Source organism: Seriola aureovittata, chromosome 17 (genome assembly GCF_021018895.1).
Source record: "Seriola aureovittata isolate HTS-2021-v1 ecotype China chromosome 17, ASM2101889v1, whole genome shotgun sequence".
NCBI classification, from domain to species: domain Eukaryota; kingdom Metazoa; phylum Chordata; class Actinopteri; order Carangiformes; family Carangidae; genus Seriola; species Seriola aureovittata.
In genome coordinates, this window is record NC_079380.1 from 21,506,243 (window position 1) to 21,522,889 (window position 16,647).

At 44.3% G+C, this 16,647-nt stretch overlaps 1 protein-coding gene across 4 annotated transcripts in view; it reads left to right on the forward strand.

Annotated features, from left to right (window-relative positions):
- The first annotated feature begins 3,930 nt into the window (after positions 1-3,930).
- LOC130185686 (RNA binding protein fox-1 homolog 2-like) overlaps positions 3,931-16,647 on the forward strand; it is a 47,185-nt gene continuing 34,468 nt past the window's right edge. For all 4 annotated transcript variants that reach the window (XR_008830189.1, XR_008830188.1, XM_056402282.1 and 1 more), the window contains exons 1-2: positions 3,931-5,061; positions 14,772-14,822. Coding sequence is in view for 2 of the 4 variants with exons in the window: in XM_056402282.1 (XP_056258257.1) it covers positions 4,807-5,061; positions 14,772-14,822 (306 nt within the window). In the remaining 2 variants the exon portion in view is untranslated. The remainder of the gene's footprint in view (positions 5,062-14,771; positions 14,823-16,647) is intronic.

Sequence of the window (16,647 nt, forward strand, 5' to 3'; positions counted from 1 at the left end):
TGTCCTTACACCTGATGAATACATTCATCATGTGTCTTAGTGAGGTGGGTGGCGTGTAGCACTACTCTCGTGTCAGCCTCCTCGTGATCTTGTCTCTTTGGGTTTTTCAAACCCTCCAGCAGAGACGATTGTCTGGTCTTTGTTCAGTCTATGTGGTTCTGGTGTTGGGATGTTATTGCAAAACAAATGCAGAAATTATGGCTTTGTTTCCACTATCTGTGAGAAATCTCCTATAGTTTGGCACTTTTGTAATTCTTTGGCCCATCCCCATCTGCTTCATGCCTTTCTCTGTAATTGCAGTTTTGATTCTCGTCATAGTGAAACTTAAAACCCAGCTGAGAACAAAGGAACGAAACAAAGCACAGTCACTTCACTCCCTCTCTTGCATGCATGATCTATACCACAAGACAAGACAAGCTCCAATAATGCGGTTGTGTAAGTAACACCTAGACCACACACTCACACAATAACTATAAATTATGTGAAAGGACAGTAGTAGGTCAATGCCCACTCACTGTAAATTCTGTACTCCTGGCTTTGTTGATTTACATATTCTTCTTGTCAGCACATTCAGTGATAATTCACGTCATATAATGCTGTTACATTTGTTTAAACTACTGAAATCTGAAAATGTGTAGCAGTCCACTTGCATTACCTCTGTGTTTACCCTTCTCTGTGCCATGTGCCACATCCAGAGGCAAGAAAACGTCAGTGAACCCTTTGGATTTATCCTCATTTATGCATAAATTTGTCCTAAAATACAGTCAGATCTCCATCCAAGTTACACTTATGAACAAACACAATCTATCTTAATGAATACCACACAAATCATTGTATTGTTCTTTTCCATAATGAATACATTGTTTAAACATTCACAGTGAAGGCTGGGAAAAGTATCTGAACCCCCCCGGCTAATAACATCCACAAAAGCTAATGGAAGTCAGGAGTTATCAAACATGGAGTCTAGTAAATGAAACCAGATTGGAGGTCTGGGTTACAGACACTGATTTAGAAAAAAGCAGATTGAACATTTTGAGTTTGCAGAAGAAACATCTGCTGATGTGAAACATGCCACGCATAAAAGTGACCTGAGAAGACTTTATGGTTAAGAATTGTTGATTTGCATAAAGCAGAAGAGGGTGACTAAGTGATTTTAACTTTTACCTGAAGTTTGTCAAAGAGCAGCTTGACATTCCCGAAGCTACTGGGAAAATGTTTTACGGACCGATGAAACTAAGGTTGAATTGTTTGGGAAGAACGTGCAGCACTGTGTGTGGTGTGAAAAGGGTGAAGGAGAAGCTGGGTGGAGGGAGCATCATGATTTGGGGCTGCCATGTAGAAACAGAAAAAACATAATTTGTGTTAAGTCAAAACATATATGAAATGTAAGAAGCACTATAACTGAAATGATAAGAACTTGGTCAGCTGTGACACGATGGCCAGCTGGACAAATCTTCTGTATGCGTCAACGGTTAAAAAGGTTTTTTACAAAATCAGTATTTGGCAGAATCAATGTTTTAGCTTGTGCAATAAACATGGCTCAGGGTCATGTTCACAACTTTATCAATGTGGTGTTATGTGTCAAACTCAGTGTTAACACATAAACTGCACAGTGCAAGCTGTCACACAAAAATTTTAAATTAGCTTGTAAACTGAAGTGACCTGTACAAATCTATATAAATATATACAGTATATATATATATATATATATATATATATATATATATATATATATATATATATATATTTATATGTATGCAAAATGTACAAATGTAAATGAGTGTGGCCTCTGCTGGCTTGCATGGACATGCAATTAATGTGTGACTATTATTTTCTTGATTAATCATTTTGTCTAATGAAATATCAGAAAATAGTGAAAAATGTCCAACAGTTTTCCAGAGCCTCAGGTTCCTTCTTTAAATGCCTTATTTTATATTAAGTTTTTCTAAAGATATTATGGTTACTCTCCTGTATAGTGAAAAAAAGTAGCAAATCTTCAAACCTGAGAAGCAAAAATGAGAAAATGTTTGACATTTTGGCTTGAAAAATGACTGAAATTAAGAATCATTTATCAAAATCATGTTGGATTTTCTGTTGATCTAATAGTTTCTGCTCCAAACTATCCATTGAGCGCTGCCCGACATCTCTCAGACTGAAATTGGAGGTGTTAAAGTGACCGGTGTGACAAATGAACCTCTTCTTCTCTAGTGCTCTCGTGCGCACAAACGCACTGACTAACTTTGAAACGTCTCATCTACAAAAGTATGCAGAGCATGAGTTCAAAGTAAATGGAAAAGAAAGTGAATAACCCTAAAGGGCAAATATGACCAGTATAAGAAAGTAAGTGTGCAATGTGAGGACAACAGGAGTGATGGGAAAATTAAAACTGGAGGGGAGATACACAGTGCCACTGAAATACAGATGTTCCCACAGATACCATGGTGTATTTTTCCTTACCAATTTCTTTTGGTGACCTGTGAGGTCTGTGGCTGTATTAAGAGAGTAATGGCTTCTGCTGGCTCTCGCAGCCTGTGTCAGTGAGACAGGCGGCTGTGTGGAGTGATGTGACCCCACTGCCGTCCATCATTGCAGGTTCAGTGGGTGGGGGGTGGGGGGTGGGGGGCAGGTAGCAGGAGAGAGATGGAGGTTGATAGAATGAGTCACAGAAAGGGAGAGTGAAAAGCACACACACATGTGCAACACACTACACTTTCAGCTGCTCCTTTGCACACACAAACACACACACACACACACAGTCGCACACATTTACACACTGGCAGTTGGCCTAATGTGACAGCAATCATCTGTCCTGAAGCAGGCAGGTGAGGAGAGGAATCGGTGCCTATTTTATTGCACTGGTGTGTGTGTGTGTGTGTGTGTGTGTGTGTGTGTGTGTGTGTGTCTGTGTCTACACGAGTATGTGTGTGTGACAGCAAAGACACAGTATTTCTCTTTTTGATGCATCCCTCGTCTCTCAGTTATTGCTGCTTTGCCACCATGAAGCTTTCAACACAACAGCAGCCATATTTGATTAGTGTTGCTTTTGTTTGAATTATATGACAACAATCTCACAGGAGGGTGCTGAATTTTTTTCTCTATCAAGATGGAAATGTTTCCCTTCAGACGCTCTGTCGTTTAAGAGCCACTAGGGGGCGCAAACACATTACCAAAAAAAAAAAAACCCACAAGTGGACTGTAAATTATTCCACCAAAATAACCCAACTCAAGAGACTGCAGGTGCCCGCTCGCTGCTCTTTCGCTTTATTTGTAATTATACTTCATTTCCCTCCCTGTTACTTGAGGTTATCAGGAGCTTTTATGTGCATTTACTAAGCCATGCCTATAAAAACACACCCAGGCTATAAATACAATGGAATTGATGATGCGCATTTGTTTAAAGATTGTCAGAAGAATGCGAATACATTACATAATTTCTAAAACTGGGAATCCATTGTCTTTTTATTTATTTATGTAAAAACACAGTCTATAGACATATTGTGTTATGACACTGTGTTGCAGACATTGGCTGCAGCTGACTCACTATAATAAATATATTTATAACTTCTGCTTATGAATGTAAAATATATTAGCCTGTATATAATATGCAAACTGTTTTCTGGATTCCAACAGTAAAATGTGGCCTTTATTTTATATACTTAATATTTGCCTTTTGTCTTTCTTTACTGTGGATATTTCCGTGTGTTTCATTATTCTTTTATTGTGTCGTTATTTATCTCAAATATATTTTCGGGGGCTTTAATTGCAAAAATCTTTTGCAAACTAAAGCATCCTCATTTTCTATTCGACAGTGAAATAAGTGAGGACGGAGGAGGCGGGGAGCTGTGAGGTGGTGGAGCAGGAGGAGGGGGGAGGAGGGAGGGGGGAGGAGGGAGGGAGGAGGGAGGGAGGAGGAGAAGGGAGAAGAAGGAGAAGGAGACAGACAAAACGCAGACCTCAGACCAGCCCACCTCACCACACTGCCCTTCCCTTCTCAACGCGGTGTCCGTAGACAAATCTGACCGCGGATCAGCGCGCTCGAGCTCCCTCCACACTACGAGTTACACCAACTGGGACTCAGACCAGAGGAAATCGTGTTCGTCGGCAGCCAGGTCCGCACGCCAAGACACATCCACAGCAGACCACGGCGAGGAGAACGGACGGTGTGATAAGACGGGGGACTGAAAGCGAGGGGAAGGCTGGTAGGAACAAGTGAAGGGCTTTAACGCTAAAAAAACACGTTTAGCGGCGAGAGGCAGAGAGGACTGGCTGGCACAGCACAAAGAGAAGTACTGCGTGGAGCTAATTTCCAACATTTTCTATTATTGGCAGCGAGAGTGTGCTCTGCGAGCCACATTTATAAAGAGAGCTAGCGGAATGTAATGCTAGCAAGCTAGCTAACGTTAGCTAGCTAATTAGCTTGTCAGGCATCCAAGAGTCGGACGTGTGATCTTTATTAAAATAGGTCACTGTTTGGCGTGGCTTCACTTTTTTTTTTTTTTTTTTTTTTTTTTTTTTTTTTAAAAAGGAAAAAGCTGAAGTCAGTGTGCTTTGTCCGGAATCCTGATATGGTCATAATGTTCTGTCTCGAATAGCTATCGCTAAGTTAGACAATAAACAGTGTAAGCTGACTGTATCGATGAAAATCTGTTCAATATTATCCGTCTGAGCGTCTCGGGGAAAAGCCAGATCCATTGTGATTATCGAGCTGTGGACAAAACCAAGAGGGAAAAAGCAGAGGTAAAAAAAAACAACAAAACAAAAAAAAAAACAACAACAGACTTTTGACTGGTGACTGTCTGCCGTCCAATGTTAATGTCGACCGACGTTGCATCTATAATGCTACCCGTTAGTCGGGGAATAATGGACCGGGAAAGAGACATTGATGCAACAGCCGGACCCCTTGCAAACGCGGCCGGGGGTCCAGCAGCTGTCCGGGGGATGAAGCGAGGAGACCCGGAGCCCGACGCTCAGACAGCCGCTGCCCTGACTGACTTAGCCGCGGCGGAGTGCAAAAGACCAAGGATAGACGGGACCGGGAGTGTTGTTGGTGACATTGGACAGGTAGGAAAACGCATCCTAAACACATAGTAGTATCCAAATTCTCAGAGCTGTGTCGTTTTGTTTTCCATCTTCCAGCTTCATGTGTAGCAGCACTGTAAGAAACTATCATCTTGCCCTCCTCTTCCCTCCTCACTAAAAGCTTTTGTTCCTAAGCATCAGCAGGGAATGATGGTAATGTTTTGACAGGCCCGTTTCTCTCATCAACAGCACAATCATGCATCATTGCAGCAAACATAAAAATCCTCTAATTAAAACCAAATGAGAGATTTATGAATTGCAAAAAAAAAAAAAAAGAAAGAAAATGAAAAAAGTGTGAGAATAGTAAAATGTTGTTTAGTGAAACACTGTGGCTGTGCTCCTGGAGCTGCTCAGTGAGGAAGCATGACCAAGCCAGACAAAGGTAATATGATACAGACTCCATTGCTATGACAGACAGCAGCACAGCAAAGATCAGGCCCATTCATCATGCCTCTCTTCCAGAAAGTAAACCAGTGCTTTGTCACAAGTTGCAAGCGTTTTTCTGATTCACGTGGATAGAAATTACTCAGACCTGTGATGATAATTTGCAGTGAGTCACCACATCAAATCCTGATACACACAGCATGTGCCATTAATCGCTCCCGGCCCCCCCCCCCCCCCCCCGATTGTCGCTAGGTGTTAAAAGAGAGAGGCAGACAAGGATTGGGGGAGGGGTCACCACAGTGAAAGACAAAGAACAGAGCCTTTTGGTGTAGGCTGAAGGAGCGAGGGGGCTCGGGGAGCCCTCCTTAACACGGGTCTTCCCTGCTTTCATGACTCGACTGCTGAGACAGCAAAGCTTCAGCAACCATTCCTGCATCTGCCGGACTCATATGTGCATATTACAGTAAACCAGGGGGATTGCTGAGGCGCATGGTGCACCTCCCTCGCATATTCTCCACGGATCTATCACTGTTTATTTTCTTTCTGTCTTTCTCTCTCTCTCACAGAAACGCATGCACTGCACATCAGTCTTACATCTGCACACATATGCCTTGGAAGTGCCCGTAATCCCAAACAGTACAAGGGAACATTTTTAGCTGACGTGTGGTGTTATAGTCCAGGAAAACAGTACGAACAGCAGTCGAAGGGCAGGCAGACATAGTTTGAGGTCATGGGCAGGTAATTGAATCCTGGGGAACTGGTAAAAATACTTTAATTGGCTGTGCAGCTGACCTGCCGCAATGACAAATAGGTCCCCGCGTAATGTTGTGATGCTCGGCGAGCCTCACAGAGAATGGATCTTGATGATGGGGAAAGGTTATAGCCCGTCGGCAAAGATGATGTGACTATGAGCAGTGTGGCGTGGGGAGGATTCTCGCCGCCCGTCAGTTGTATTGATCGCTTGGCACTGGGTGGGGGTGGCTGGCGGGTCAGGCTGGAAATAGAGATTGGGAGGGAGAGTGAACTAATGGAGGGAAGGTGAGGCAGAGAGAGCGGGATGGCTTGAAGGAGAAAGAAGAAGAAGACGGACGAGTGGACAAAATATTTGGGTGTATTGCAGGAGAGAAATGACACTCGGATTTATGTGGCCTGGATTGAGCATGGGTGTGTGTGTGTGTGTGTGTGTTGGGGGGGGTAAAGGATGGAGGCAAGGAGAGTGAGAGAGGACAGAAAGGAAATCAGAGCCATTAGCTTGCATCCATCAGGGCCCATGATAAAGGCTGAGAGGAAAGTGATGGATGGCAGGATGGCATGATCAGAAGGAGGGAGAGATAAGCAGGAGGATGTGCTCTGAATGAAGATGGGTGGTTGAATAACGCTCGATTCAATGGGTAAATAAAAAAAGAAAAGCGAATGACATTGAGGGCTAATGCCAGCAAGTCGGTCATCTCGTGGTAGTTGCATGGCGGTCGCACGCTGTAGCTGCGTGCGTGCTCAGTGCGGGGAAGATGAGTTCAGGGGATGATCCTATAACTAAATGCAACCCAACAATTACCACAGTATTCCCACTGAGAGCCAGAGCCAGGAGATTGCTGACCTTCCAGGCTGACTGTAAATCAGGAGTGTAATAATAAATGAGATTGCAGCCTCCTCTCCCCTTTGTTGCTCCTGCTCTCCTCCCCCCGCTCTGCCTCATCCAAACTGCAGACCCCTTCCCACCCACCCCTCCTCCCCTTTAGCTGTCCTCTGATTCCCCCTCCCGTCTCCCGTCTCCCCCAGGCATATTTCCAGATTGCTAATTGACTCCTGGTTCACAGGCTTTCGATGCTCCAGTGAGGCAAAGCACCCCAACCCCTCCCCCCCTTCACTCTGTCTCTCTACTGTCCCACCCCCCCCTTCCATCTTTGACTATCTCTCTCTTTCTCAGTCCATCTATCTATGTAACATTTATCACTTTTTTTTCCCCCCTCCAGCTTTGCATGTGTCTCGTTCCCTCTTTCCTCCCATGTTTGTTTCTCCCTTCATCTCCTTCTCGTCTCATCCCTTTATTCCTCTCTTGATTTTGTTGTTTTGCTCCTGCTCTCAGTTGGTAGTATTGATGTTTCCCTCTTGAGGCAGTTCTGCGGTCCACTCAGATGCACAGGGAGTACAGTTTCCAACTCTCTCTGTCCGTCTCTCTGTCTGTTTCAGAGAGCCGATTTGTCCTATCGTTGGCAGTAAAGAGGCTTTGTGTCGCACTAACGAGATCAAAGCTCATTTAGGAGAGGGCATTAACCAGACTGATCGCTTTAACGGGCCCGAGTGAAGGGAGGGGGCCCTGGCGAGGCGGGGGCGAGGTTGATATGAATGGACAGATCACTGAGATAGGTTATTACTGATAGTGAGCAGCTTTTGTTTCACCACAGTTGGTGTTCATTACATTGAGCGTTGCTTGTTTTTGTAGAACTAGTGCAGTTATGTAAAGTTTTTTCCTTTTTTTCTTTTTTTTTTTTATTGCCCAGGAGTCCAATGAGAAATTCAGCCTGTTACATTGGTTGCTAATGAAAATGTATTGCTGCCTACAGTCTGCTGCTGACCACTTCCTGCTGACCACTTGCCTCAGACAGCAGGCATTAAAGGAAACTCTGGAGATCTGTCATTAATTGAATGAATGAAGTAAATTGCAACCAAAATTTAAAATAATTTTTGCTGACACTTGTACAAAATCTAATTGTCTGGGATTTCTCTTGTCGACACCGAGATTTAGAGTTGGAATGATTCTGTAATTAATGAATTAGTCTATCAACAGAAAATATATCTAATCATTTGAGTCATCTTTCAAGCAAAGACTCTCCTCCAGGGTGATGATGTGTTGTGGATGATGATCAGTTGTGCACTGTTGGTCAGAGAAAACAAGCAAGTTGAAGACGTCATCTTTGGCTCTGAGAAATTAAGATGATCTTTAGGTATTTTCTACATTAAAATATGAATTGAGAATGTACTAATTGATCATGAAAATAATTGTTAGTTGCAGCCCTAATACCACAAATGGTAACATTTTTTTAAAATCCTAAAATCTAAGCACATGTAGTATTTGTATTTTTTATTTTTTATTTTTTTATATCCAAGTTAATAAAATCAATGACAAACTGAATAATTTGACATTTTATCGTGTTAATAGTTGCATTACAAAATATCAGATTAATTGTTAATAGTGATTGATTGGTATCCCTAATCACTGACAATAATGTAGCAGGAGAAAATTCGATCGCTGGCTGTTCTGATAATTGCCAATAGGCCCAGTGGTTGCATAGCTACAGTAACAACTAGTCGTGCATGTACCCAGAGAGAGAGAGAGTGTGTTTGACTGCAGTCTAAAAGTCTGAGTGTCCTTCAGAAGTCAGCAGCCTGAATTATTCACAGAAAAGACGAAATGTCCACAGAAGGGGAGCAGTATTACAGAGAGGCAGAGGAGGAGGAGGGTCAGGTTGTGCTGTTCAGCCCGTACCGATGTGTGTTAACGTGTGTTAACAGAGAATCGTACACAGTCCTACCTGCTCTCACGTTATGCTCTCTGCTGCTGTTTAATGATTGCTGTTAAACTTTGAGCTGGAGCAGAGCGGGTCACCCTTGACTTTTGAACTGGCAACGATAAGCTAAAAATTCCCCAGGCAAAGTTGCTCAACTCATATTTTCCTCCTCCCTCTCTCTCTCTCTCTCTCTCTCTCTCTCTCTCTCTCTCTTTCTTTCTGTGTGTGTGTTCAATTCAATTCGCTGTGCTTTGTTGGCGCAAGAGCAGCAGCTGTATTGCCAAAGCATAAAGAAATAATGAGATTGGAGAAAAGTGGAAAAGGCTCCATTCATAAAAAGAAATAAATAGATTAGATCTCTCTCTCTCTCTCTCTCTCTCTCTCTCTCTCTCTCTCTCTCTCTCTCTCTCTCTCTCTCTCTCTCTCTCCCCACTGTAAAGCTGTTTCGACTCCTCTTAACATGACACTAGCATGTTAACTCTCCCTTTATGGTCATCATGTCACCACTCCCACCCCACCCCCACCCCTACACGCCTCCTCCCCACTGCTGCCCCCAAACTGTCATATGTGCTTCCATCTCCACCCACACAGAGCCAAATGTCAATTCAGTGTTTCCCTTACATGGGGTCGTCTGTGATGCACTGCCTCTGTTATTGTCATAGCTGCCCCAGTGTCGTACGTAATGAACATTAAGTTATGGAGTGTACGTGCATCCGTTAAGTTGTGTGTGATATTTTGTCCTCTTTAAGATTAGCCAGGAGGCTGTTTAATACTGAGCCCAAATACTTTATTAAGTGGACCATTTGATGCCGAGAACTGATCCAAGACGTCATTAAATAAGTACACCGCGGACAATCTGTTAGAGCATGAAATGAAAAACTGAAATAGACGTGTTCCACTTTCATTTATTAGCCATTGTAACATAATGCATGCCCATGGTTCACTACAGGCTTTGCCTTGACAAACCGAAATAATTAGATCTGTCAGAAAACAATGAAACAGCCTTTGCAGCATATTATTGGAAGTTACGCTGCATATAATATATACACACATCCAGAATCCCACTGTTTAAATTACAAAACTAAACTTCTAAATGCTTTGAGATAATGAAATAAAGCAAGTTTAGTTTAGTCAAGGCTTAATCACTAACATTCAAGTGTCACATCAGATATTTGTATTTGTATATCACATACAGTAAATCGCCTTCACGTTCCCGGTTTCTATTTTGTGATAAAGAGCAAAAGTGGAGGCAGCGAGGAGCTAATCCCAGTTTGTCAAATCGCACATTGGACATTTTGTTCAGGAAACCTCACCGGCACTGTAAACATTCAAAAGCAGAGGTCAGTGTGTGCTACTCCTGGCATGTAGAGGAAACCCGCATGAGGCCCACACATGAGCACCTGTATAATTCTTAACTGCGGGTCATCTGTTGTTATTAGCAGACCACACAGTCGGCGGAAAGGAGACGGTCATCAATAAATCCGACCAGCGTATTCCTGAGCCTCATGTTTCGTTACTGTCAGTCAGGATATGAAAAACATAACTTGTAGAAGTTTTCCAAGACTCCTACTCTTTAAGAAAGTAGAAAAACTAGAACTAAAAAAGAAACAAAAACTCATAACTGTCCTATTGCGTGGGCAGAATTTTTGGCTGCCTGGTCTGAAAAAGTTGCTGTCATGAGAACTAAGCCTTCAGTCTGCGGGGGAAACTTGCAATTCATCTTGTCTCTCTATCTTTCCTCTTGGTTGTCTTGGTCTGTCTTCATGTCCCCCCCCCCCCCCCCACCCCCCTCCCTCCCCTGCATATCGACCATACCCGTCGCGTTTGTCATTTTCAGCTTCATCCTTTGGCTGTGATATACCTCTCCGAGTACAGCACGTTGACAAAGCACATCCATCACTTTCTGTCCTCTGCCCTCCAGCATGTTCTGTTAATTCCTTCTCCTTCAGTTTCTGCATTATACGGTGGAGCCGTTTGATCCTCTCGGAGTGTGACCCATTCATATCCGTTTTTTTTTTTTTTTTCTTCCCCCTTCTCACTTGTGATTTGTTGACCTCATAGAGTTTTTGATTTGGATCTTTTATATTGAGCCCTTTTTTTTTTTTTTGCCAAGAAATATCTGTAGACAACACCTGATGATGATCTTGAGCTGGTTTTAGTTTTACAATTGTTATGAGGCTGTTAAAGTAATTGGACTGTTGTTGAATCTGGGTCCTAGGTCATCGTCAGACCTTTGATACTAGTGAGCCAGAGAACTCCACAGTAAATGGTGGTTTTGTTCTTTTGCGTAATGATATATTGATGGTAGCAGGTGGGGTTTTTCTTACATTGGGTGATATGATTGGGACACTGGGACAGTCCACCTCCTTAGGCTGTTCTGTTAGGGACCACTGGATGCCTGCAGCAGCCCCCTTAATTACCCCGCTCCCCTCCTCCCTCTCGTCTCCCTCCCCTCTCACCATCTGTTGACCTCATGTCATTTTGCCTTCCTTCACCACTGCTGCTCCTTTTTGCTTTCCCCAGCTCCTTCCCATTTGCTCCAGCAACTCCCCAACTTCTTTCCCTCTCCTAAAATAGCAAGTCAGAGAGAGAGAGAGAGAAAATAAACAAGAGAGACGCCCTTTAGTTTTTGCCCTCCGCGGAGTCGGAGAGGGGGACAGAGAGGGAGAGAGTGTGTTTATGTGTGTGTGACTGGTTTTCTGTGCTTTTGCTGATCCCTGCCAGTGCAGTTCTGAAGCCCTCACAGTCAGCCAGCCGGCGCCTTCAAAGGCTCCTCCTCACTCACACACTGTATGGAATTAACTTAATGGAAACTTGCAGAAGTGCAGACCGAAAGCCTGGCTTTTAACCTGGACAGGCTTTTCACTTATTTATTTAAGGGAAAAAAAAAAGTATGGCAGGCAGAAATGCAAGTGCCTTTTGTATACTCGTCAAGACACACGGGGCATGTAATATACTTAAAAGCAGGGCCATATGGGACAGGGAGTGTGTGTGTGTGTGTGTGTGTGTGTGTGCGTGCGCGTGCTTGAGGGTGAGTGTGAGTAAACGAGTGTGTCTGAAAAACTAGGTATCAAGTTCAGACCCCCAATCCCTTCCCCCACCCCTTAAGAAAATATAAATCACATGGCATTCTTCACTTATGACTCATTGTCTCCATTTTGCAAACGTTTCACTGCTTTATATTTCTCTCCCTTTTCTTGGCGTTGGCCGCTTTATTCCCCACATTCCTCCTCCTCCTCCTGTATGTGCGTGTGTCTGTCTGCCTTTATTTTCATCTCATTCTGTTATTTCTTTTCCTCTTTCTTTCTTTCTTTCTTTCTTTCTTTCTTTCTCTTCTGCCCTTCCCTCTTCCATCAAACCCGCTCCCTCCCTCCCTCCCTCCCTCCCTCTTCTCCTGCGGACAGATTGATTCCAGATGTTGTTAAACTCTACCCTCTCTCCCTCCTCCTGTTCTCAAACTCCTCCTCCTCCTTCTCTTTTCTTCTTTCCACTCTGTCCACCGTAGAACCAACACAGACTCTGTAATTTGACGGTTGGGGATAATTTTGGTTTAGATTTCACTTGCATTCCAGTTTTCCTCCCAGTTTTTCGTTGCCAGTGCGGTGCCTCCACCCTTTCTCTGACTGACTGTGAATGTGGTAGAATCGCACACTCTCGCTATTTTAATCACATGCGGTTGGAATTATTTTGTGGTAATAAAGCGAAGTTATCACGGTTCTTGTGCTGCTTTGGTGGCCCGTCACTCCCGGGTGGATGTAGCACAAACACTGAACAGGTACAAGCCCAAGTGTTTGCCGCTCTGAAAACCACAGCTCAGTCCTATTTGAAATGCAGCACGCCGTTGGTAACTCCCAACATGCATCTCTTTATTTTAAAATATGAAGAGTTTTTCTCATCCCCGTCGACATTGCCCAAGGCTTTGTTAGACTTGAGATTCTGCTCTGAACATTGCCCTTATACTGCATTTCCATTTGCGCCGCGTTGAGCACCAGAAGCTTCTACACACAGTCAGTGTGTTGCTGAATATAAGCCAGTCCATTCCCCTGTAAATGTGGCGCACCAAGGAGAGTGTTCCCCCTGGGGACGAGGCACGAGGGGGAAATTGGTTCCAGATGAAACAGGAAGTAGAGAGTGGAGACAAAGAAAGGGTTGTTTCAGACAAGGGAAAGGGAGGACGGGCCCCGAGTGTGGACACAAAGACACACACACACACACACACACACACACACACACACACACACAGAGTCAGAGTTTACTGCCTGAGCATCAAAAGAAAAACATTTCTTTCTCATTCTTACCTTTTCTTTACATCTGATCCTTTTTTTTTTTTTTTTTTTAAACCCCATACCTTCATTCCCCCTCGACTTCCCGCTAGTCCGCTCTGTCTAGACACTCCCTCCCCTTCTCATCCATACATCAGAACCACATCTGTTTTTGGGCTTAGCCTCCATGGATCCAAGCCCTGTGTCACTACGTTTAAGATAGCTCCTTGGGATTGGTTTTATTAGCGGTTTGTCTGTCTGTTTAGACAAACTCTGTGTCACTCAGCTGTTACCATCTCAAACTCTTGCCCTCAACTTGTCTGGGATGAATCCTATCAGGAAGTGATTCCCGCTGCAAGCAGCTCAAGGTCAGGGCCAGGAGGTTAACTCTGTTGACACTCTTGAGACGCCAAATCTGCCCTTCTCATCGCGGCGGCATTACACGGCCCACACTCAAGCTGTTTGCTGAATGGAGCAGCACATTCAGGCTGAGGGGCAGCAGCACACGGATGCACATGGAGCACATTGAAACCTTTTTTTTTTTTTTGCTCCTAAATCCTGAAGATTAAATGCCATGAAAACATCAGCAGTTCTTAAATCCCCATCCCCCAACACATACACACACATCTTTCTTTCTTTCTTCTACCCCCTCAGACCTTCTCTGCTGCTCCCTCTCCTCCTCCTCCTCCCCTCCCCCCTTTCTCCCTTTCGCCCAGTGAGACTCACTAGGCGGTCATGTTTTCTCTGCGAGGCATGTCAGCAGGCTAGACGCTGCTGGTGTCATCTCTCTCACTGCTGTCAAAATATCATCGTTTGGCTAACTCTCCCCATTGTTCCAGTCAGTCCTCCTCTTGCTCCCTCCTTCCCTCTCTTTGTCTTTCCCGCCCCCCCCCCCCATTTGCCTCCTCTTCCTCCTCCTCACCTAGCTCTGCAGAAAACAATGGCTGCTCTTGCCGGGGCCAAAATGACACGGAGGTGAAAATAATAGTCACAGAGAAAAGAGAGGGGAGAGAGACAGAAATAATCTAATTAAAAGTAATTACAGAGCAATTAGCCACAACACTGGTTTCTGGGGCAGGGTCGAAGGGGGGGGGGCGACTCTGCTCGTGGATTTGGATTGGTTAGCTGGATATGAAAGCTTGGGAAGCTGCAGTGATGGTCCATCAGTTGTGGCATCAACACAGACTGTCGACTGTTAACTCAATTTACTCCGCAGCCTTTCTGTTACAGGGAAGTGTCTCCTGTCCTTATTTGAACTTTGCTCTGTTGCTGATTGACCATTATTTTTTATTTTATTTTATTTTTATAATCCTCCGTGTTGAGAACCATCATCACTTTACTAATGTTTAGATGCATTTTAAAGGCTTTAAAATCATTTCATCAGTAGTGAAAATTTCCAGTTACACCAACTCAGTTTGAAACCTGATGGTGCTTTTCACCTGAAATGTAGAAGTTTTGGACCGTCGTGCTGCATCCACTCATTTTTCAAAAGCCCATGCACTTACTCCGCTCTCTTCCCTCCTGTTGTCTCTTGCAGAACAATGAGCCTTTAAACCCTGGTTTCCATGGATACCCAGCGCACAGTCAGGTAAGAGATTAGTGACTGCTTGAAAACCTGTGTAATAATAAATTAAAATATAATGTATTACAGAATCCTCGAATCACTGGAGATGGGTTTTCAGCCACTGATTACCTCTGAACCACAAGTCGAAGGCCGTTAAGTCCATTTGATAAAATGCCGCTTGTCCACTGAAACAAGAACGCCACTTCTATAATGCGCATTTTTAGAAACCAACTCTTAATTCTTCTCGGCCAGGTGAGCCCAGTGTTGTCACCCGGCAGGATGGGCTCTGATGTACTACGCCATCCTTATCGAGACAATTACGCAGTTGGTCTGCTGCTGCCTGTGGCAGCTTATAAATGATGGCTATTAGAAGAATTGATGAAAGAGGAACTGGTGGTGACTGAGCTGCTCTTTCACAGGCTGGACCCAGAGAAAGCGGAGAGAAATTATGCTACCACCTTCTTTAAACTGAGCTCTGAACGCTCCACACGCTGCACTGTTTCACAATACCGTTCCTATCCTCTCACACTTTCTCTCTCTTTATGTCTCCCTCTGTCTCTTTCTCATTCTAAGTGTCTCTCCATGCATATTGCTCTCAGTAATGAGTGCCGTATGTGTGCAGCGCAGCGGCAGGGAAGCCGACTATTTTCTTATCTACCTCCGAGCAGCAGAGCACATTGAGCGGCTCAAACCAGCTCAGTGCTCATGTGTGGACGTGTGTGTGTGCATGAGCCCATTTGAGTGTGTTTAGGAGAAAGGGCTCTGTATCTGAGAGCGTGCACCACTCTCATATGTGTGTGTGTGTGTGTGTGTGTGCGTGCGCGTCTCCAGTCTGTATTTGGGATGTGCAGCTCTCTGGCAGTGCCACAGGAGGGGAGTGTTGTTCTGTGAGTCTGCTTGCCCCCAGCCTCCCTCCCCACATCACAACATGGGAGATTCTCATAGGCCTCACCCCCTCTCATGTATCCCCCCCCGCTTGACTCTCCACTTCTGCTCTATCCTCGGTATCTCCTTTCTTGGGAATATAGCTCTCCATGACTGTGAGAGAGAGAGGGAGAGGCCCACACTCACAATTTGGTTTTGAGGTTTAAAGTGAATTTTCCTTAGATTTCAATTTCTCTTTCCCTTGTGTCTCTTATTCGGTTATTTCTGTTTGTGTGTTGACCAGACAACAGAAACTAAAAATGGTACGAGATATTAAAGGCAGGAGAGGAATGAGAGGGAAAAGCGGAGAAGTGGAGCAGAGGTGAAACAGAAATGGAAGAAAGTCATTTAAGATGTTTTGCCTGCAGGGCACAAAATCATACAATAGTCAGCCGCTCAGTTAGAGGAGACTTATATTCCTGTCTCGGCCCTCGCCTGCCTGGGTTTATCTGCTTGTAAGACAAACACCTGGGTAGAGAACACCCCCCCTCCACCCCCCGTCGTCATCTGTTAAATTCAGAGCCAACGCACACTGCTGCATTTGTTTTATAAATGATTTAAAAGTCGTCTGTGCTAATGTATTCTGCCCTTGAGCGCACATATGAGGAGTCTCCAGCACACTAGCTGCTGGTTATCATGCAAATGGAGCTAGCCAAGCCTAGCTTAGCCGCATTGGCTTGTTTCATCGCTGCAGTACATTTGTCTTGGTAATGCCCCTGTCTTACGTTATGTATGCATGTTTGAACTGCCTGTAGTTCTGCTTGTGTCAATACGAGTGTGTTAAACGATGACAGGCTCCTGTGGGTTCCCTGCTGCTGCGCACTGTTAAAGGTAAATGTGTGTGTGTGTGTGGCCATTCTGACTTGTGGGGTCAGTTTCCTGCTGTTTAGGTCACAGTAATGATCAGGGCTAACAACACACAGAC